The sequence below is a fragment of the Corvus moneduloides genome, chromosome 15, assembly GCF_009650955.1.
Source record: "Corvus moneduloides isolate bCorMon1 chromosome 15, bCorMon1.pri, whole genome shotgun sequence".
NCBI lineage: Eukaryota > Metazoa > Chordata > Aves > Passeriformes > Corvidae > Corvus > Corvus moneduloides.
In genome coordinates, this window is record NC_045490.1 from 14,795,842 (window position 1) to 14,817,340 (window position 21,499).

Genomic DNA, 21,499 nt, shown 5'->3' on the forward strand with positions numbered 1-21,499 from the left:
TCCCTGTCAGGCTGTCCCCTGCTCTCACACAGCCCCTGTCCGACTGTCCCCTGCTCTCACACAGCCCCTGTCCGGCTGTCCCCTGCTGTCACACAGCCCCTGTCCGACTGTCCCTTGCTCTCACATAGCCCCTGTCCGGCTGTCCCTTGCTGTCACACAGTCCCTGTCCGGCTGTCCCCTGCTCTCACACAGTCCCTGTCCAGCTGTCCCCTGCTGTCACACAGCCCCTGTCCGGCTGTCCCCTGCTCTCACACAGTCCCTGTCCAGCTGTCCCCTGCTGTCACACAGCCCCTGTCCGGCTGTCCCTTGCTCTCACACAGTCCCTGTCAGGCTGTCCCCTGCTCTCACACAGCCCCTGCCAGGCTGTCCCCTGCTGTCACACAGCCCCTGTCTGGCTGTCCCCTGCTGTCACACAGCCCCTGTCCGGCTGTCCCTTGCTCTCACACAGTCCCTGTCAGGCTGTCCCCTGCTCTCACACAGCCCCTGTCCGGCTGTCCCCTGCTGCTACACAGCCCCTGCCAGGCTGTCCCTTGCTCTCACACAGTCCCTGCCAGGCTGTCCCTTGCTCTCACACAGCCCCTGCCAGGCTGTCCCTTGCTCTCACACAGCCCCTGCCAGGCTGTCCCCTGCTGTCACACAGCCCCTGTCCGGCTGTCCCCTGCTCTCACACAGCCCCTGCCAGGCTGTCCCTTGCTCTCACACAGCCCCTGCCAGGCTGTCCCCTGCTGTCACACAGCCCCTGTCCGACTGTCCCCTGCTCTCACACAGCCCCTGCCAGGCTGTCCCTTGCTCTCACACAGCCCCTGTCCGGCTGTCCCCTGCTGTCACACAGCCCCTGTCCGGCTGTCCCTTGCTCTCACACAGCCCCTGTCCGGCTGTCCCCTGCTCTCACACAGCCCCTGTCCGGCTGTCCCTTGCTCTCACACAGCCCCTGTCCGGCTGTCCCTTGCTCTCACACAGCCCCTGTCCGGCTGTCCCCTGCTCTCACACAGCCCCTGTCCGGCTGTCCCCTGCTCTCACACAGCCCCTGTCCGGCTGTCCCTTGCTCTCACACAGCCCCTGTCCGACTGTCCCCTGCTCTCACACAGCCCCTGTCCGACTGTCCCCTGCTCTCACACAGTCCCTGCCAGGCTGTCCCCTGCTGTCACACAGCCCCTGTCCGACTGTCCCCTGCTGTCACACAGCCCCTGTCCGGCTGTCCCCTGCTCTCACACAGCCCCTGTCCGGCTGTCCCTTGCTCTCACACAGCCCCTGTCCGGCTGTCCCTTGCTCTCACACAGCCCCTGTCCGGCTGTCCCCTGCTCTCACACAGCCCCTGTCCGGCTGTCCCTTGCTCTCACACAGCCCCTGTCCGGCTGTCCCTTGCTGTCACACAGTCCCTGCCAGGCTGTCCCTTGCTCTCACACAGCCCCTGTCCGACTGTCCCCTGCTGCCACACAGTCCCTGTCAGGCTGTCCCCTGCTATCACACAGCCCCTGTCCGGCTGTCCCCTGCTCTCACACAGCCCCTGTCAGGCTGTCCCCTGCTCTCACACAGCCCCTGTCCGACTGTCCCCTGCTCTCACACAGCCCCTGTCAGGCTGTCCCCTGCTGTCACACAGCCCCTGTCCGACTGTCCCCTGCTGCCACACAGTCCCTGTCAGGCTGTCCCCTGCTCTCACACAGCCCCTGCCAGGCTGTCCCCTGCTCTCACACAGCCCCTGTCAGGCTGTCCCTTGCTATCACACAGCCCCTGTCCGACTGTCCCTTGCTCTCACACAGTCCCTGTCAGGCTGTCCCCTGCTCTCACACAGCCCCTGTCCGACTGTCCCCTGCTGTCACACAGCCCCTGCCAGGCTGTCCCTTGCTCTCACACAGTCCCTGTCAGGCTGTCCCCTGCTCTCACACAGCCCCTGTCAGGCTGTCCCCTGCTCTCACACAGCCCCTGTCCGGCTGTCCCCTGCTGTCACACAGCCTCTGTCCGGCTGTCCCTTGCTGTCACACAGCCCCTGCCAGGCTGTCCCTTGCTGTCACACTGCACAGTTCACGTGCCAGACTCTGAAGGGTGGGGTGAGATGTGCTGAATGGGCATGTATGGTGTAAGGGGCTGACATCCTGGCTTTTTTTCCCTGCCCTTTATCAGGCATTTCCCTATTAAATACAGGATGTGTCCTGTGTTTCCCTTCAAAGCTGTTTTTCTGGTTTTGTAGAGCCTTCCGTGGTGGCCTGAAAGCAGTTCTGAGATGTTGTTCTTTCTAAACAAGATCGCTTAATTTGCTCCTTCATTTAAAGGAACTTGCTTATTCCTTTCAATATAATGTCTTTAGTAAATCACAGAGATTCTTTTTCGTGGGCTTCTGCTCTCTGTTATAAACCAAACATCACACACAGCTTTCTTCCTTGAGACTCCTTCCCTTTTCTTTGGCCAATAATTAATCTAAAGAAAGTATCTGCTGTTTGCTGATTAATAGATATTTTATAAATGTATTTCCTAAAACTGCAAAGCAACATTGGGCTGTATCAAGGGTAAAATTGTCATTAGGATGAGTGTTTTAATTCTATGTAAGATTTCAGGGTTTAGAAACTGTTTGTAAGTCCCAAACTGAGAAAAAGGTGTATTTGGTTTTGATTACATGATATTAACCACACCTGAATATCATCAGCTAGTTTTAATTTGTAAATCCTCTGTTAGTTCCTTGGTTCCACATGCTCAGTGCTTCGAGGAGTATTTTAGAAGTTCTAAAGCTAATTCAATTTCAGAGAACTAGAGCTTGCTTTACAGCTGTTACAGAATTATAAAGAGCAGAATCTAACTGCCAAAGTATGTTAATTGGCATTTAAGTATACAACAAAACCCACTAAACTTGTGTTAATATTCAGTGTAAGAAACTAAGAAGTTAAATGTTTGGGTTTGCCGTTTTTGCAGGCTTTGAAGGTTATAAAGGGAAATTTGAAAATGGATGTATTACTAGAATTTCCTCAAATAAAGGAAAAAGTTTGGAAATGTTTTTGGAAATGCCAGAACAAGAAGTTTATTTATATATCTAGGACAGTATTTTGCACTTGTAAAACAGACAGACAAGCAGGGCTAAAAATGACCAGTGATACTATTCAGCTGCTCATCCTAATGAAAAATTGTAGAACTGTAAACCTTACTCAAGGAAGGCAAACAGTAGCTTATCAAAGGCAAAGAATACAGAGAGAATATGCCATACAACAGATATATAATATTATTAATTAATAATTAATGAAGAATTGTCTATTCCATTATCATGCAAGTTGCATGGATTTTGGTTTACCATAGTAAAGCACCTGAAAGAAAATTAGATGGTCTAGCTGAAGGCTGGAGAGGTTTAGGGGAGAACTCTTCAGATGTTCTCAATGTTCGCATTTTAAGTAATTTTTTTTCCAGAGACTAGAGTGGTTACTGCTCGTTGGTTCTTGTGCGTGTAAACAGTTTGAAAATTTAAGCTTGAGCCAAGATCCAAACAACCTGAGAAGTCCCTTTGACCCACACATTTTCATATGGGGATTTTATGATAAAGGCAGAAATGAATCTCTTGTCTTCTGACCCTTTGCTCAGTACTTTAATTCAATGCTCATTCCTGCTCTTAATAGTCTCATCCTTATTAATTCCTGTAGAATGTTTGTATAAGGGAGGTCAGGTGCTGTTCAGCACCTGTTCAGCTGCTGTTTCTCCACAAGCTTGCCAGGCACTCCTGAAAAACGAAAGAGAGCCTTTGAGCCACAGTGTGTTTCCTACACAGAGCTCCCCACAGGCTGTGCCACTGCAGCGCTCTCGCTCTCCCTCATGCCTTGGTGATTTGTGCAGCTGCAGTTTGCTTGATTATATTTTGGGTTTCAGATTTCTTTGAGATGTCATGGGGTCCTTTCCCATGTGCACTGTGAGGACAAAGACGTTGTCCTCACCATCAGTTTGTCAAATTGACAGTCACAGGAACTACAATAAAACTCAAACAACGAATATAATGTTAATCACTTAATGCTTGGTATCTTAGAGTGCAGTCCTGCCTTTGCCTAAGATGTGCTGCTCTGTATGTGCCTGGTTCACTGCACACCTGGCCAGGAATGTGTCCTGTGACCTCTGTGTTTGTAGGGGAGTGTGCAGGAATGGAGGGGCTGGAAGGGATGTGTGTTCTGTGCTTCCAGCTGCACCTTTGTGTAATTGTGACTCTATATATAAAGGAACAGATAAAATTAAGTTTTCTCATTAGACAAAGCTGAAAACTGTACTATGGGAATCAATATTAAAGATCCAGTGAGTTACCACAACCCCAAGTTTCACGTAAAATGCAAGTTTATTAGAAGTTAAAGAAATTGCCTCTCCTCCCAGTCACTCTTTTCATTTGAAACTCAGCTGAGTTTATTTGCAGCAAAGTGTTGAACTCATTTGCTGCTCCATTACCAACATTGCTCTGTTAACATAAGCAAGTAGTTCTGGGGTAGTACAGAACAAACAAGCTGTTCTTTCAGAAGGCAGTAGGGTAGCTAAAAATACTTTTTTTTCCCTAAATGAGGTCTTTCTCTGGATAGTTTAACCTCCTTCCTTTCTGCATGTTGTTAAAATACAGTTCCTTCAGCATGTCACTGAAAGGGAACTATCATTTCCTGTCTTCTGTGGCAGCAAATTTAAATATTTTGGAGCTTTTTCCCTGTTCAGCCATTCTTATTGCAATTGTATCTCACAATCAGATTCAAAGGCCTTGGGCCAAGTCTTCATTTTATGAATGTCAAGGAGAGCATTGCCACTGACTCCAGAGGGTTTCCCATTTGTCCTGCTTTGTCTGATTATCTGCCACAATGCAAACTCCATACCATAGTTCAAAAAGAGAAAAATGAAAGATTATACTTAATATTTTCTTTCCATTTCAGATCAATGTCCTTTAGTTGGTTTATTCCTAGAAGAGGCAGATGAGTCCCCCTCTCTTTTAGACTTACAAATCTTCATTTTAAATGAGATGTCAGTGTGGATTACTGGCATAAATGGAATGTGATTCCAGAGCAGCAAGAGAAGAAAATCTCCAAATCTTTTTTCTCCTCTTAGGGCTGTTCAGGTGGAGCTGTGAGGTAACATTGGGAAATTCACCTGCTTTTGTCCTTACCACCATATGTCAAATCAAGACATGGGCTTAACTAAGTCTTTCTCCTGGAAGTGTCCAAGGCCAGGTTGGAGGGGCTTGGAGCAACCTGGGGCAGTGGAAGGTGTCCCTGCCCATGGCAGGGGGTGGCACTGGATGAGTTTTAAGGTCCCTTCCAACCCAAACCAGCCTGTGGTTCTGTGATTCTTTATGAACCTGTTTAGGGTTACTCTGGTACATAAGCTACTATGCTGAAAAAACTTGAAAGTCTCTTATTTATCTTTTTGTTCTTTTTTTTTTTTTTTCATCATTTTTCTTTAAGGAGGAAGCCTAACTGAAAAGTAAGGGCATTCTGGCATTGACTCACTTTTAGGATCTCTTTAAATTGGAAAGTGCTTCTGTTCTCCAAACCGTGTTTGGATTACATAATTTGCTCACTGTGGCTGCTTCTAAAGCTACTATCTTCCCTTAATCAGTCCCTCAGTAATCTAATCATTATTAAGCATCTTTTGGAGGGATTAGAAACAGCTTTATTTTAAGACTTGTAATTGTGATTACAATATATAATCCCCCTAATAGACGCGTATAACCCATTTAATTCACCGTGGCTTTATTTTAGGAAATTAAGGCATTACAGATGGTATTTTGAGGAACAGCAGAGGATATGCTACTTTTTAAGTTCCTATTTCTTTTGGCATATTGCATAAGAAAATCACTACTGTGGCTGTTTATACCCATCATTTTGCAATAACTATTTTATAATAATTTGCTTGTTCTTAAATAGAAAAATGTTTTTAGTATCTCAAAACAGTCTTCTGCTTAACTAGATTTCACCTTAGATGTTCCAGTGCCTCCAGGTCCATGAGACAATGGGACACACAGCAAAACTCAGATGTCTTTTCTAAAGTATAGTTTCACTAAATGTTGGATGCAGCTGATATCCATCACATTTGAGGAATCTTTGTCCTGAGTGCCTTGGGATAATTTGGGAGGCAGATTTAAAAATCCTGTCGTCTGCAGAGGCAGCCTTGGCAGGAGCCCATATTGCCCACCAGGCTTGCTCTTTCTAGGCTCTTCTTTTCCTTCTTTCTCTCTTCTCCCACCTTTTGCATCCATTCAAAATTGCTCATTCTTATGGTTTTTATTGGCAAGACAGTTAAATTATGTAATCTCAGAGAAAGAAAAACAGAAAATAAGCAAAATTTTGCTAAATTTGTTTGTTTCAGATTTGATCAGGATGGATAGGACAGGTGCAGGCAGGTTAAAAAAAAAAAAGCTTAAATGCAGTCACTGCTTCTATCACTTCCCAGATCACATTTCTCCTCACAATGTAATTATCTGGTCTAAAATTGGTAGGAAAAGGAAAGGAAGCAACCCATAGCTGTATAGAATACTAAGCTAAATAGAAATGAGGAATTTCTTATTTGTTATGCAAAGTGGGATACTCTTTTTAAAATACATTTTAATGTCTTTTCCACTTGGCTTTCCAAAGACGCATGAGCATCTCTCAGGAGGCAAATTTTGCCCTTCAGTTTGTTATTCTATATCTTTAACCCCACCAGGAAGTACAGTTGGTGGTAATTCTGTTTGACATAATACATTAAAGATAACGAATTAGAGAAAGCCAACTATCTGCTCCAGTATGAAATCTCTTCAATTCACAAGAAAAATACATTTCTAGTGAAGTTCACTGTCAGGACAGTGCACTTGACTGATTGAAAGGCTGTTTATTTGAGTTGTCTTAGAAAACTCATCTCTGAAATTAGACAGAAGGAAAATAGAAAGAAAAGTGTCTTCCTGCAATAAACATTTAGAAAAAAATTGCTTTTAGAAAATTACAAATCCTGTGACTTGATACTGCATCAGGCTCGTGACATTTAAGATAATACAAGTATTTCACAGCACAAAAGCAAATCATGTAATTTAGCTTGCCTCAACAAGCATTGCCTCAGCGGGGGTCTCTAATTCAGCACAGACAAAAGATTTTATGAAGTTCTCAATATAAATACCCAGAATACTCTTGGCACAGAAAATACCTTCCTGGAGCCTGTACAATAGTCAGTTGTGGAACATTAAATGCAATCAGGAGATGAAATCTGTTGTGGATGGGGGCCAGAGTGAGTCACGTGGGCTCAGGTATAAAATCTGTATCAAAAGTAGGCACTCAAAGTTTGACAAGAGCTAATGAGTGTGCTTGTTTGTGATTGTGTTACAACTTCATGTCAGCCTCTAATCGCCTTTACACACATTAGCCAGCTTATCCTTTCCCTGTCCCTCACGGGACGTGGTACTACAGTAACTCCCTCTCACAGCCCGGGCAGAAGCAAAAGCAAGAAGCTCAGTGACTGCAAATTCCATGGTTTGAAAAGGCACCAGGATCCGTGGAGGTGGCTGTGTACACTGGAGCTGGACAAACTTTTTTTTCAAGGTTGTTCTCATCTTACAGCCCTTTGGGTCAGCCTGGCTCGAGCAAGGAGTGGTTTGGAGTTGGAGCATCAATAATCCACAGGTTCTGAGAGACCCCCAAGCTCATGCATAGCTGGAGCTGCACCTGCAGTGGGTTCTTCCAGCTGGTGCTCTCAGGAATGCCCAGGAGTGAGGCTTTTCCTGACTGCCAGGGCTCCAGGCAGCACGGGGATACTGAGTGGGCCAGGGAAGTGGGGCTGGTGCTTCACCACTCTCATCTTCCAGGGTACTTTAAAGCCTCATTGGGGAGGTTTTGGGGCATTTGAAGGCACAACCAATCTCCTGGTTCCTTCTGCTTTACCACAACTTGGAATTTACAATCCAGCTTGTCCTGAGAGGTTTGGGTTTTGGGTTACAAAATATTCTGTTGTGCTCACAGTTAGTTACAAAAGCCAGTGGTGTAATGAGTGTCCTGATGGTTTACAAGGAGTCTTTACAGGGCTGGAGCAGAATTCCTGGAGCTACAGGAATAGAAGAGTTTCCTTTCTTGTTAGCACCAGGAACTTCTGAGGAATTATTTTGAATGATACATGCCAGTATAGATCACAGTAATTAGATCAGGCTACAAAAGTGTGAAAATTTGGGTTAAATATTAGATAAACTTCCTGGTTATGAGATATACTGGGCTGTGGCATAGCCTGCCTGTGGAAGCAGTTTTGCATGCAGTTTTAGAGCTCAATTAAAATATTTCTGTGTTGGCAGAGAGAAGGCCTACTCTTTTGATAATCTGATAGAGCATCTCTAATTCTTTCACCTTGGGTATATTAATACTGCACATAATTAAAATTGGATCATGATAAATTAACTAATTTGCCCTCAGAGTGATCAAAGACCCTTTTGCCCTCAGGGTTCATAGTAACTTCTGTTCCCCCCCTCCCCACCTCCATTTTAATCATCAGTCTGAAATGTTTATTGGAAGAAGAAAAATTTCCAGGAATTAGGCTTTGAAAGTCCCCAGCTCCTGCAGCTAGTGAAGTGTAAGGATGCCCTCTGCTGAGCGTGGGCTCGGGAGTTTTGGGTTGGAAACAGAATTGTCCCTTGCTGGGTACAGAAAGCATCGTCTTAGAGAGCTGGATGTCAGGTCAAAGTGGACTCATTCTGATATGCATCGTGAATTGAACCTGAAGCACAACCTGCAAGTGCTTGAAGAAGTGTGGAAACTGTAGATAATTTAGTCATTGAGGTTTAAAAAACCCCAATAGCTCAAGCATCAACTTTCTGCAGAAAGGTGTAGCACCTTTCTAATTCTGCAATCCAGTAACCTGGGCGTGGTGAGAAATATATTCAGTGACAAAGGAACACTGATGCTGAGAGGTTCTAAATACATTAGAATATTAATGGAGTAAAATATATCACTATTCCTCCTGAGAGCTTTTAGTCCTTCTAATGATGGTCAAGAGGAATAAAATAATAAGGCAGTCACAAATATGACATGCATGAGTAGGTTAATCTACTTTCAAGTAATTCTTCAAAGTTTTATCTTTGCTGTGTAGTTAAGTCTGCCAAAAAGCTTGTGGAACAGTTCACAGAAAGTTGAGAAATGTATGTATTCATTAGCAAAGTGAACTCTTCAAGAGGGATAGCATGTCGCTTGCTTCATTTCTGAAAAGATTTGAGAATTCAGAAAAACCACGAACAGCAATGGAGAGCTAATCCTGTGCTGCCAGTTGAAATCAGATCAAAATTTCCTATTTCTTTCTTCTCAGTTAAGGCCAAGTCAGGACTTGCTTTGTTCTCAGATTGTTGGAAAAGGTTCAGCACCATCTTAGCTCCCTCTCCAGCCTCCCCCCTTTAGCATGCAGAGTATCAGAGAGGTCACTGCCCACTTGAAACTCAGCTGTGTATGCCATGAAAAGCAGCAATATTTTGGTGAGGCAAGTGGTGAGGGTTTGTCATTGAATTAACCATATAAATAATTCAGCATACCTGAGGAAATTTGGAGGATGACAAGCTCTGAACTGTGTATTAAAACTCGAAGTACTGAATTCTAATTAAAATTTATGCTAATAGCAGAATTTTCTTTTACAGAAGGTACTTTTTTTTCTAGCTCTGGTTTTAATCAGCTGAGTCTAATGCAAATAAATGATTCTGTAACAATTTACTTCATATATAACAGTACAGTATGGCTGGAAAAATGGGCTGAGAGAAACCTCATGAAGTGCAAGGTCCTGCACCTGAGGAGGAACAACCCCAGGCACAAATGTATGCTGGGAGACACTTCTTTGTCTAGTGACTGAGCACTGGAGCAGGATGCCCAGTGAGGCTGTGGAGTCTCCATCCTCAGAGTCATTCAAAAGCTGTCCGAGCATGGTCCTGGGCAACCAGCATCTGGTAGCCTTGCTTGAGCAGGGGGCTGGACCTGATCACCTCCAGGTGTCCTTGCCAATCACAGCCATTCTGTGATAAGAGTCCAGATAGAAAATTAGGCAAAGGTGAACTAAAACCAGGTATATTCTGACAGAAACCAATCCTCTTTCATGCATGGAGTCAGAGTTTTCAGAGCAGCAAAGTCAATAATAGCAGCAGCTGTGGATGTGAGCAGCACAGTGGTGTCTAAGCCTTTGATACCAAGCAGCAGTGCACAGGGCCTGGCTATGTGTGCTGAGCGGACCCAGACCTTGGTGCTGCTGTACAACCTGGATCAACTAGTTCACATAAGGTAAAAATATCCTCAATCCTGAATCCTGCCATCTGAGAATAAATTAATACAGGGGAATAAAGCCATATAAGCAATAATGTTCTAAAAAGTAAATTGTGTTATGCTCTATGCCTGTCTTTTCAAAATACTGCTGTAAGCATCTGAAAGCATCTGAGTCTGAATTCACAGAACTGCAGCAAAACCTTCTTACATGGAAGGAATCACAGGCAGGTTTCTCCCTGCTGTTGAATGGAGATGTTTCCAGCCTCCCAGGTCCTGAACTGGCAATTCAGAGCAGTTTGATTGCCTGCTTGATTGGTTGCGAGATAACGGTGAGATTGGCAGTGGCGGGGTAATTTACTGAAGATTGCAATGTCAGACAATATCCAAGGGGGCTCGCAAGCATAAAGATGTGATTCGCATGACTGACAGGAGCCTAAGGGATTGATATGCCCATTCCCAGTTCATGGTGTCATCACAAGTGTTTGGCTACAGCATCCCATAATCTGCTGCGTGATGAGGTCATTACAGACATAACTTATGCTCACCTCTAATAACAGGTATAGCAAAAATATGATGCAGCTTGAATAGGTAAATGTAAATTCATCAAAGGGAGTAATTTATATCCTGTATTTTTCCTCTGTTATTTCTAGTGTGTTGATAGGATTTTCTTGCCTGGTGGTCATCTGACTAACAGAACTGAGTGGACTAAACAGTGGGTAAATCTCAGTTCATAGTTGTAGAGGTCTCACAGACTGAGAAAGAATGCAGGATGCTGAGAATTTCTCAGAGCTTAATAGGAAAACTGCCTTTAGTTATACCCTGAAGCTAATTATGTCCTTAGAATGATTATATAAAGTGGGTAGAAAATGAACTGTAGCGAGACAGAAAGTTCCTACAGCCACGTTGGAGAGGATTTCAAGATGAATGGAGCTCCTAATGTGAATAGGCGAGTGACCTTAAAGCAACATACAGTTTTCACAACAAGGTAGTTTGTCTGACTTAAATCTCCTTAGAGGCCTGAATGAAACACTGTCAGCATACCTTGGCAATTTTGTTTTTAAATCAGGTCAGGCACAGTCATTTCAGGCACACACAATGGGTTGGATATACAAGGCTAATTGTAAAAAAAGGAAGTTTTCATAGTTTTAGATTGTTTTTTTTTTCCTTTAGGTTGTTGTTTTTCCAGTTATCGCTGTGCTGGTCTGTTGTGCACTTGAAAATCCTGAAAATGCATGAGTCATGATCTTAGCCTAAGGGACTTTTGTCTGCTTCCCTGCTGGAATGCTCTGTCTTGTGTATGATGCTCAGTGTATGCCCAGGCCATATTTGTATTCAAAAATCAGATTGGTGCACCTTGGGAAGTCTCTGAAGGTTTACAGACATAAGCAGATTGCAGACTGATCTCCTGATTCTTGCCAGAGTAGGTGAACAAATGTTTCTAAATTGTTAGAGATGATAGTATTTTAAAGCAAATGGTTATTAATTTCTAAATCATAGTAGAACTCCATTGAGAGAACATATTTCAGTTAAATAATGATACCCAATGAAGAGATGACAATAGAATCGTTACTGTAAGTGCTGAAAATAGTCAGTTATTTATCTAAGTATACAGATTGATCTCCCCCTTGATTCCCTTTTAATTTCTGGTGTTAAGATTCTATTTTTTTCTTAAAAATGCATCCTAAGAAATATTCTTGATGGACAACCTAATCTGTAATATGATGACTGAACCCACCAACTTTGTGACTGATCCTTCCTTACCCAAGCACGACACAAGTCATGAGCCAGGTATCCATGGGAGGTGGGAGTTCCAGCAGCCCTTCCCTAGGAACTGCCAACATGGCTGCAATGTGATTTTTATTTTACTTAGGTAACGACGACTTTATCATCCCCATCTCCTCTCAGCTTTGCAAACAGAACAAATGAAATCAAACAGCATAATTCTCAAGACAGAAAAAAAAACCCAGACAAACAAGCAAATAACCTAAACAAAAATCCTTTATTCCTTCCACTTATTTTGCCTAATGTCAGCCCTTGAGAGATTTCTTGGGATTTATTCTTGTCTAACACTGGTTTACATTAATTGTAGTGGTTTTTAACCAGTGTGCTCCAAAGCATCATCCTCATGGCACTGTTGACTGAATTACCAGGTTTAGGATGTAGGGGTGGTATGAAGAATGAGCTTTAACAGTTTTTCCCAGTGCACTGGGATTTCCACAGGTATTATTGCTCCACAGCACTGTGCTGGATCTCAGTGCTTGTTACCTTTCAGATGGCCTGGTGGACTGCCTGGACCCAGACTGCTGCCTGCAGGCCACCTGCCAGAACAGCCTCCTGTGCCGGGGCTCGCGGGACCCGCTGGACATCATCCAGCAGAGCCACCCCGGCGCTCCCGCTGTGAAGTCGTTCTATGATCGCATCAAGCTCCTCGTGGGGAAGGACAGCACTCACATCATCCCCGGAGAAAATCCCTTCAACAGCAGGTAGCAGCTGTGACTGTGACGCCGGATCTGTGCAGTTGCACTGTATGGGAAAATTTCTGCCAGCAATTTTATTTGTGTTTCAACAGGAGAGGCTGCTTTCAGGAGCTTCATCTCAGGAGCTGATCACACTGAGATCACACTGAGGCCACGCTGTTGCAGTTTATGATGTGGCCTCTGTTTTATAACACTGAGTTTTATTAGCATTTTAACATTTTGGCAACACCCAGAAGAAGGTTTCTTCCACTCAGTAGGAGCTTCTGAGGTTTATATTTTATGAAGACTGCAGTCTAGAAAAAGGGAAAATGCAAACTGGTTTCCAGTTAAAAGAGATTAAATTTTATGTAGTGCCACTAACACAAATTTCAATAATGGAATAGCATTTCAAATAATTTTAAAGTTACATTGATTTATGGAGTTTTATTATTTATTCCTTACATAAAGCCATTTTACTTGTATCATTGATCCGTCTGACTAAGTTTCCTTTTTCTTCTTGTTTTTTTTCTTTTTCTATGCTTGTTCTTCGTAAGATTATTAATTATATATTTGTAATGAATCTAAAAGTTAGCAAATCATTAATTGATATTTGATGCCATTGTATGCTTACAAGAAGATTGGTATTTATCAATATTACATAAATAGGTCTCCATGGAAAGATGCTAAGAAATTGATGAGTATGTTAATTATGTTCATATCACCAAAGTTAAAACTGAAGAAAGAGCTTCATTTGAGATAACACCCAAAAGATTGCACTTCATTACAGGAAACTGTTTCCTCAGTCAGGATTCCATTACAGGCTTAGTGGGTAATGTAGAGCATGTCCCTAAATATTTGTCTGTAAAAAGAGGATCACAGTGTTTCTGGATACACCAAGCAGGTCCCCATTGTATTCACCCCTGTGCTGAACACAATCATTTCCACATTCTATCAGGAAACCCCTGTTGGACCCTACTCTATATAATTACTATTCTGTAAAATACTCCATGCATACACACAGGGAGTTGTTCGAAAAAATAGAAAAAAATTGTTCTGTTTTCACCTAAATTTGTGGTGATTTTGTTTTGGTTTTTTTTTAATCCCTGGAAGTGTTTAAGGCCGGGTTGGATGGGGCTTGGAGCAACCTGGGATAGTGGAAAGTGACCCTGCCAAGCAGGGGGTTGGAACAAAATGATCTTAAGGTCCCTTCAAACCCATTCTATGATTCTATGAATTAGTGCTCTAGACTAAACAGGAGCTGAGCATTTCAATCCTGAGGCTCCTTTAAAAAAAACCTCATTGGAAACTTTGAATTTTTATTTTTAGGGCTCCTCATGGTAGGAGTCTTAGTTCTGTTTTATTCATCTGAACTACACTGCAGATTTTAACATGTCTTTGCAAATGACCTATTAATGATATTAAAATTGGCCTTCACCTCTAAGTTTTGAAGGTACTTCTGATAATTCTGCAGCTCAGCTGTTATTTTTGGTGCCAATTTTAGGCAAATCTAATGTATAGTGTCAAATTGTAAGTTTTAAAACTAATGGCTTTGTCTTTTAAAAGTGCCACAAGGTTCAGCTGCCAGGTTTTCCATATACTGAAGCTGCCATAATCTCAATAAGTAGCTCCCATGTTTGTAAGCTCTGTTTGCTTAGCTCAGTCTGTCATTACATTGAAAGACATGAAAAAGTGGGACAAAATAATGGTTTGGGGTTTTTTTCCAGTCTCAGTATAAGAAAAAGAAGTTATTTCCTACTCTGCTAAAGCAAAAAAGAACAAAATTTATTGATTGCAAAAATAGTTAAAACTCACTGATTTTTTTCTGTGCAGAAATGAGATGAAATGAAGTTTTCAGGGAAAAAAGCCACATGCTTTTACGTATTTAAATTCCTTGTTTAAAAAAAAAAAGTAATTCTTGTATCAGTTCAATTTGTCTGTTACACTCCTGAAATGACTTAGTCAAAACAATGATTCTTATAAATCCAGATTTTAGCTACATTTTAGCTTATTCTAATATCCATTGTGTTCCTTATTTTAGCACTTCAGAAATAGAAAGGAAGATTATTAACCAAAATATTTTTATTCAAATTATTTCCTGAAATATTAAAATTGAAAGTAGAAAAAATTAAGTCATGGGCATTATTAGTTTTCTTCTGCCATCTGACAATTTCTTTCTAAATCTACTTTCTGCACAGTTTCCCTAGAGAAGCTTGAGTGACTTTTTCCCTGCAACTATTTCTGTGTGTTTGTCACATAAAATAATTCAAGCAAAATGAATAATGCCAAGACAATTATCTTGGTCCAATGTGTTCCCAAGTAGATTTTTCTCAACAGGTTTCAATTTCTATTAAATTCCATATTCTTTTAGAAAATGTTGAGTTTTCAAATTAGAATTTGACCTGAAGGGTCAAGAAGCACTTGAAAGTTCTAAAAGAAAAGTAACAGAAATGGCTCAGTTTTATTAATTTGATTTTTTCATGTAATATTGAAGAAAATATTGCACCCTGTTTGGAATAAAAATAGAGGAGATAGTTGTTAAACAGCTGGTATAACACAGTTAGAAAGGTACATCACAGCCCCTGAACATCTCAGAGTCGGCAGAAAGGACCTGAAAATGATCCCTGGTCTGGCTGATGAAAGGAGCTGTTCTCTGGCAGGGGGCCCTCCCAGAGCCCACCACAATTTGTCAGTGTTCAGCAAAGCTCAGCCCAGCTTCATCCCCTTGTCCTGCAGCTCAGCCTGGGGCCAGACATCCCTGGGTCAGGGTGCTGTGCCTGGCATGAGCCTGGAGCCTGCTGAGCTTCGGGAGCAGCCCTAGTCCTGCTGGGAAGGGGCTCTTCATTCCGTGGCTCTCAGCAGAGCAGAGTTGGTGGCTCATGCTGGAAGCACAGACTGATGAATAAATAAATCTTTTCATCTGTTACTACAGCAAAGTGCAATTTTACAATCCCTGAGATTGTGGGCTAAGAGGACTTCACTCTCTCCCTGTTTCCCAGGTCGCCTTCTCCTGTTTTCACGTTTCCAGTGCAGAAGTGGAAGCCATCTACAAGAAGCTTTACCTTTTCCATTGCCCTTTTACAAAGCAGCTTCCCCCCTCCCCAGTCTGCTTCTCTCAGGGTACAGGGAAGATGGAAGGGAAAGGAGCCAGGGGCTGGAAACTCCTCTCCAGCTGGGAGCAGCAGCACTTTGTGCCCGCTGTGCACTTAGCAGCAGCAAAGCACTTGCCAAAGAGAAAAAAACTGACTGTGCCTTGCAGAGGAATAACTCATCTTCATCTCCCTTAGGTTAAGCAAAGCTGCTTATCCTGCTGGCCAAAGAAATGTTTTGTCTTGCCTGTGTGTAAAGCTGGACTTGAAACCAAATCCTTCCCTTGGCAAAGTGCAAGCAAGGGTTCCAAATCAGGACTGAATGCAGTGTACAAACATCAGTCATTCCCTAAGATGAGGGAATTTGAACCTTGAGGTGAAGAATTGGTGGTATAAAACAGAGATATGGCATTGCACCATTGTTTGTCAAGTGTGTGAGGCACCCACAGGCATGGTATTGTACCCCCAGGGAGGTTTGGGAGTTTCAGTGTCGCTGCAGGGTCACAGCTTTGGCCTGGCTGAATGTGAGGGAGCTTTCTGCTCTGCAAAGCTTTGTTAGACAAGGAAAGCACTGACTGCCATTCTTTATACACCTCTCACTGCGTAGACAAGCAGTTTCTTGATTCAGGTGTATAGAGGGAGCTGGGCAATATTGTGGTTCCTCAGTATTCTAAAAACCTTTGGAGTAAACTGGATTTAGAGTAAATGAGGTACAAGTGTTCCACTGCTTCACTTATAAACAACATAACTTTGCTTTTGTCATTAGCTTTAATACCTTTAATTCTCTTTCTTTTTCAGTCTTGTGTCTCTCATAAGAGGCCAAGTGGTGACTACAGATGGGACTCCTCTAGTTGGGGTCAACGTGTCGTTTGTCAAGTATCCAAAGTACGGCTACACCATCACTCGTCAGGATGGCACGTGAGTGTCCCTGCTTCACTGAGCCCCTGTTTGCTGTGGAGTGTCTTTGCTGATTAACAGATGGTGTGATCTAATGGAACCATGTGGTACCAGGCATTGCCTTCCTCCCAGGGCAAAGAGCTATTAAGTAAACACAAAAGTAATTTTTCACGTGGCATTTTGAATACTAACTGCATGTAAATATGAACAGGCTGACTTCTGATAATGACGTGTTAGCAGGCAAACTCCTTTCAAATAAATTGCTCTGTATCTATGAAAACATTTGTGGGCTACGGCAGTATCCAGCTGAGACAAGAAATATTTTATTTTAAAATGCAGTGCAGGCTAACACTTCTAGGAAAAAAGAAAGCATCATTATAGAATAGTATATTTTGTTAAAATTTCCCTTCTGCTTCTCTTTGCTTTTGAAGATACATTCTCTTTTGAGTTTCTTCAGGGTAGAATGCAATCAAAAGATTCTAATTGAATATATTTAGACAATTTCCTGCTGTGCAAAAAAGTGCTTTTTCCCCCTTGTATCAGCTTATTTGAAATGCACACAAATTCAGATAAACAAAAGTCAGTGTGTCATGGTTTATCTGGTTTACTGGCTGTGGTAACTAAAACAGTCTATCTGACACAGGCATTGTAAACATTTGCCATTTTATCTTGATCTTGCATAAAAACAATTGAATTGAAATAATAATAGGAGTCAACTGAACTATAGGGAGTATTTAAGTTCCGTATTTTCCAGAATAATTATTTGTTATAATAGAAGTATAATGTTGATTTCAGTGGTTTAAAGTTGCAGTAAATGGTGAGCTGAACTGTATTTAAATTTGAATAGATTATTGAAGTCATTGAGTAATTTGTTACATTGCCAGCGTTTACATGGAACAACTGACACCTATTTCTGTTGTCAGAACAACCTGGAAGCATTTCTCATTTAGGCCAGGTTTCAAATGCCTGTGCAGCTCCATGTTACTGCTGTGATTGTGCAGGGGGTTGGAGTAAACACCTAGTATCTCTGAAAAATGATAGATCAGTTATCTTGGAGACAGGAAATCTTACTTGTGTTACACTTCTCATTACTATTCTCTTACTGCTGTGTGTCCCATTCTATGTTTGATGGACAGGATCTTTTAGGAAAGGGATAATTCAGTGTCCAACTCAGAATGAACTTGGCTTCTCTGCTGTTTCTATATAAAGGTGACTTGTAATAATGAATGTGGTGATTTGTTTGTTGGGTATTTTTTTAATTACTTAATACAGAATTTATAATATCATCAGAATGAGCTTTGTCCAGGTGACTTCAAATCATTGCTTGTCTTGGCTGGTTTTCAGCTGTTTAGTTGCCAGAGGTTCACATCCCACTATAGATCATTGGAACCATGACATTTAAAACATAATCATGGTCTGCTCACTCTCCCTGCCTCGGAGGTGTGAGGAGAGAATCACAAGGGTAAAAGTAAGAAAACTCTTGCGTTGAGATAAAAACAGTTTAATCACTGAAATTATGATTATAAAAACTAATGAAAAGGAAAATAACAAAAAGATAAAGGAATTCTCAGCCAGATTCTGAGCAGCTTTCCCCCTAGTTTATATAACGAGAATGGCACCGTATGATCTGGGGTATCCCTTAGCGGGGGACAGCTGTCCCAGCTGTGTCCCCTCCCAGCCCCCATTCTGCTCCCTGGCGTGGTGGGGTGAGGAGGAGGAAAGGCTCTGACTCTGTGTAAGCACTGCCTTGCAATAATAAATGCAACCCTGTGTTATCAACATTATTCTCATCCTGAATCCAAAACTCAGCACTCTGCCAGCTACTAGGAAGAAAATTAACTCTATCCCACCCCAAATCAAACAAATACTCATCACTACTGGTGTGCCTCTATACCTATCTCATTAGCCAGGAATGTTATTACTGGAATTACTCAGTCTTGCCACTTCTAAAGGCCACACTTTTCTAGGTTTGACTTGGTTGCAAATGGTGGAGCATCCCTAACGCTGCACTTTGAACGGGCCCCATTTATGAGCCAGGAAAGGACAGTCTGGCTGCCATGGAACAGCTTCTATGCCATGGACACCCTGGTGATGAAGACAGAGGAGAACTCCATTCCCAGCTGTGATCTCAGTGGGTTTGTCCGTCCTGACCCAGTCATCATTTCATCACCACTTTCAACTTTCTTCAGTGACACTCCCAGCCGCAATCCCATTGTGCCAGAAACCCAGGTAAGAACAGTGTGAGTGAAAAGGGTACAGAAATCAGGGGTCAGCTGACAGTTCTGACCTGAGCACACAGCCACCATGTGTTCCCTGCAATTGCTACAGCAGATATCTCTGCAGAGCTGCATTCGTTCTGACAGGTACCAGGTTTTCTAATGAGGGCTGCAGGAGACATCCCAGATTTGTATCTCCCAGACTCATTTATCTTTGATTACCTTGCACCCTACTATTATCATATACCATATCAACTATATCTGTGTATTTGAGATGCCAGCTTAGGCATTTCAAGAGAATTTTGCAAAGGCTTGGCATGTGGTGCTGACCACAGACTGTTTCCTTATTTCCTTCTTAGGACAAAAGAAAACTCTGTTGGTACTATTTTTTCACTGCTGTATTCAGTTAGGCTTTACACTGTTAGTGGAAGTTGTGGGTTCCTATGATTTTTCTTATGTTTCCCTTGCATATAACTTGCAGTAAAAATGGTTGTGCTTATTTGCCCTTTTGCCAGCAGTGGGCTCTTAAGAAGATGTGTACACAGACACCAAATAATTATTTGTCAGAAATGTCAGCTGAACTATGTTTCTTTGAGGATATCCACTTCCAGTAACAGAAAGACATAAGTTTATAAGAATACACAAGGTGATACATTAAAAAAAAAACAAACACATTAATGTAAAATATTTGACCTCTTTCCTATCCAGGTTCTTCATGAAGAAATTGAGATCCCTGGCTCTAGTATAAAGCTCAGCTACCTGAGTTCCCGCACTGCTGGATACAAATCCTTACTGAAGATCATAATGACTCAGACACTTGTGCCACTGAATCTGATCAAAGTTCATTTGATGGTAGCAGTAGAAGGGCATTTGTTCCAAAAGTCATTTCAGGCATCTCCCAACTTGGCATATACATTTATCTGGGACAAAACAGATGCCTACGGTCAGAAGGTTTATGGGTTGTCAGATGCTGTAGGTAAGTCAGCGAATACAAGCTCCAAAACTTTCCAAGTGACACCTGTAATTCTAAATAAGAAAACTTCAAACTTCCTTATGGAGGAGCAAATATAGACTGAACCATTCTTGTCTCCCTGACACAATTTATCTTTGTATTACGGTTCTTTTACACATTAAAGATCATATTCAGAGGGTCTAAACTCATCAGCATGCCTGGGTTGCCTGATCAGTACCTGACTTTGAAGGTTTAGACCAGGCAATAGAAAAAACTGGCCACAGGAACTCAGGTGGAACCTAATCCATCATTACAATTTTATTTTCTTTAGTTATAAAATGATCCTCATTCTGGACTGGCTGGCAGTCTGCAGTGCATTTGGGTTTTCACACATGGTCTTATTGTAGTCTCTTGTGGTATTACACATTTGAAATGAAAATGCTGTTCCTCTGATGCTGTTCAGTCTTGTAGTTCTGAAGCTATTTTTAGTCAGCTTGATTCTAGTGGGTGGGAAAAAGAGTGATCATCATAATATTTTTCAGTTTCCATTGAACATCTGAATAACTTTGATACAACAGTGTTAAAAATGAGCATCAGAACTGTGCCAGTGTGGATAGAGCAGATTTTTTTTTAAGTCTTAATTATTTTCTATATTTTCTAAATTCTTCTTTGCTGTAGCTTTTCTTTCTTACGTTACTGCATGGGATATTGCTGTCCTGTGTAATGCTTGCGGTGCAATTGTGCTTAAATGCACACAAAGTTTTCACTGCCCTTTGGTATATGGTATGTAGAATGAATACACTAAATAAATGCTGTGAACATCTGGCAAATTAAGAATTTATCTTGTCCTGTTATCTGATATTTTTAATTATTTAATATAATTTTACTCTAGTTTAAAAAATTTATTTCTCACTCTCCTCTCACCAAACCCATCACTTCCCAATGTGAGCTATTAAAGTAGAAGTGATCAAATCCCTGCAGAGTACATGTGAATGAAGTTTCAAATTTGTGTCTAGTCAAAGATCTGAATATAATACTGTAGAATAAAAGTGAGGAATATAATCACTCCATCTTCTTGAGGGAGCTGGGGAACTGGAATGCTCAATGTTGTGAATGGGGTCTGGACATTAATTCAGTGTTTGTTCAGCAAGTATATTAGATTTTATTTTATTTCAGTGTCTGTGGGTTTTGAATATGAGACTTGCCCCAGTCTCATTTTGTGGGAGAAGAGGACAGCACTGCTGCAAGGATTTGAACTGGATCCTTCAAACTTAGGAGGATGGTCTCTGGATAAACATCATGTACTTAATGTCAAGAGTGGTGAGTTAGTTAATTCCATGTGTTTGCTATCCTGTATAGAGTTCTATCTGCAAAAACTTTTTATTTGCATTATACTTACACTTCCAAAAATTCAATTTGTCCACTCTTCTTGTTTCATCTTTAGCTCAGTAAGGTATGAGACGTATTTCAGTTGTCAGAAATTTTTTGTAAATTTCAACACATTTTTTACTGTGTTTACTGTTTACTGCACAGCATGAATTTCTTGAAGTCCTAATCTTTATCCTCTATTCTGTTTTTCATTTATTCCCCTGTAATATCTTTCTGTTTTCCCTGTTTTTCTCATGTTAACCACATCTGATCCTGGTTCCTTTTGCTTGACCTTTTTTTTCCCCTAACCTGAGATGGATTTTACAAGGAGTATGAGTCT

The 21,499-nt window shown here is 42.0% G+C and overlaps 1 protein-coding gene across 5 annotated transcripts in view; it reads left to right on the forward strand.

Annotated features, from left to right (window-relative positions):
• The window catches only part of TENM2 (teneurin transmembrane protein 2), a 742,100-nt gene that overhangs the window by 687,290 nt on the left and 33,311 nt on the right, over nt 1-21,499 (forward strand). For all 5 annotated transcript variants that reach the window (XM_032124698.1, XM_032124699.1, XM_032124697.1 and 2 more), the window contains 5 exons: nt 12,457-12,667; nt 16,525-16,644; nt 18,591-18,852; nt 19,548-19,815; nt 20,968-21,111. In XM_032124698.1, the coding sequence (XP_031980589.1) occupies nt 12,457-12,667; nt 16,525-16,644; nt 18,591-18,852; nt 19,548-19,815; nt 20,968-21,111 (1,005 nt within the window). The remainder of the gene's footprint in view (nt 1-12,456; nt 12,668-16,524; nt 16,645-18,590; nt 18,853-19,547; nt 19,816-20,967; nt 21,112-21,499) is intronic.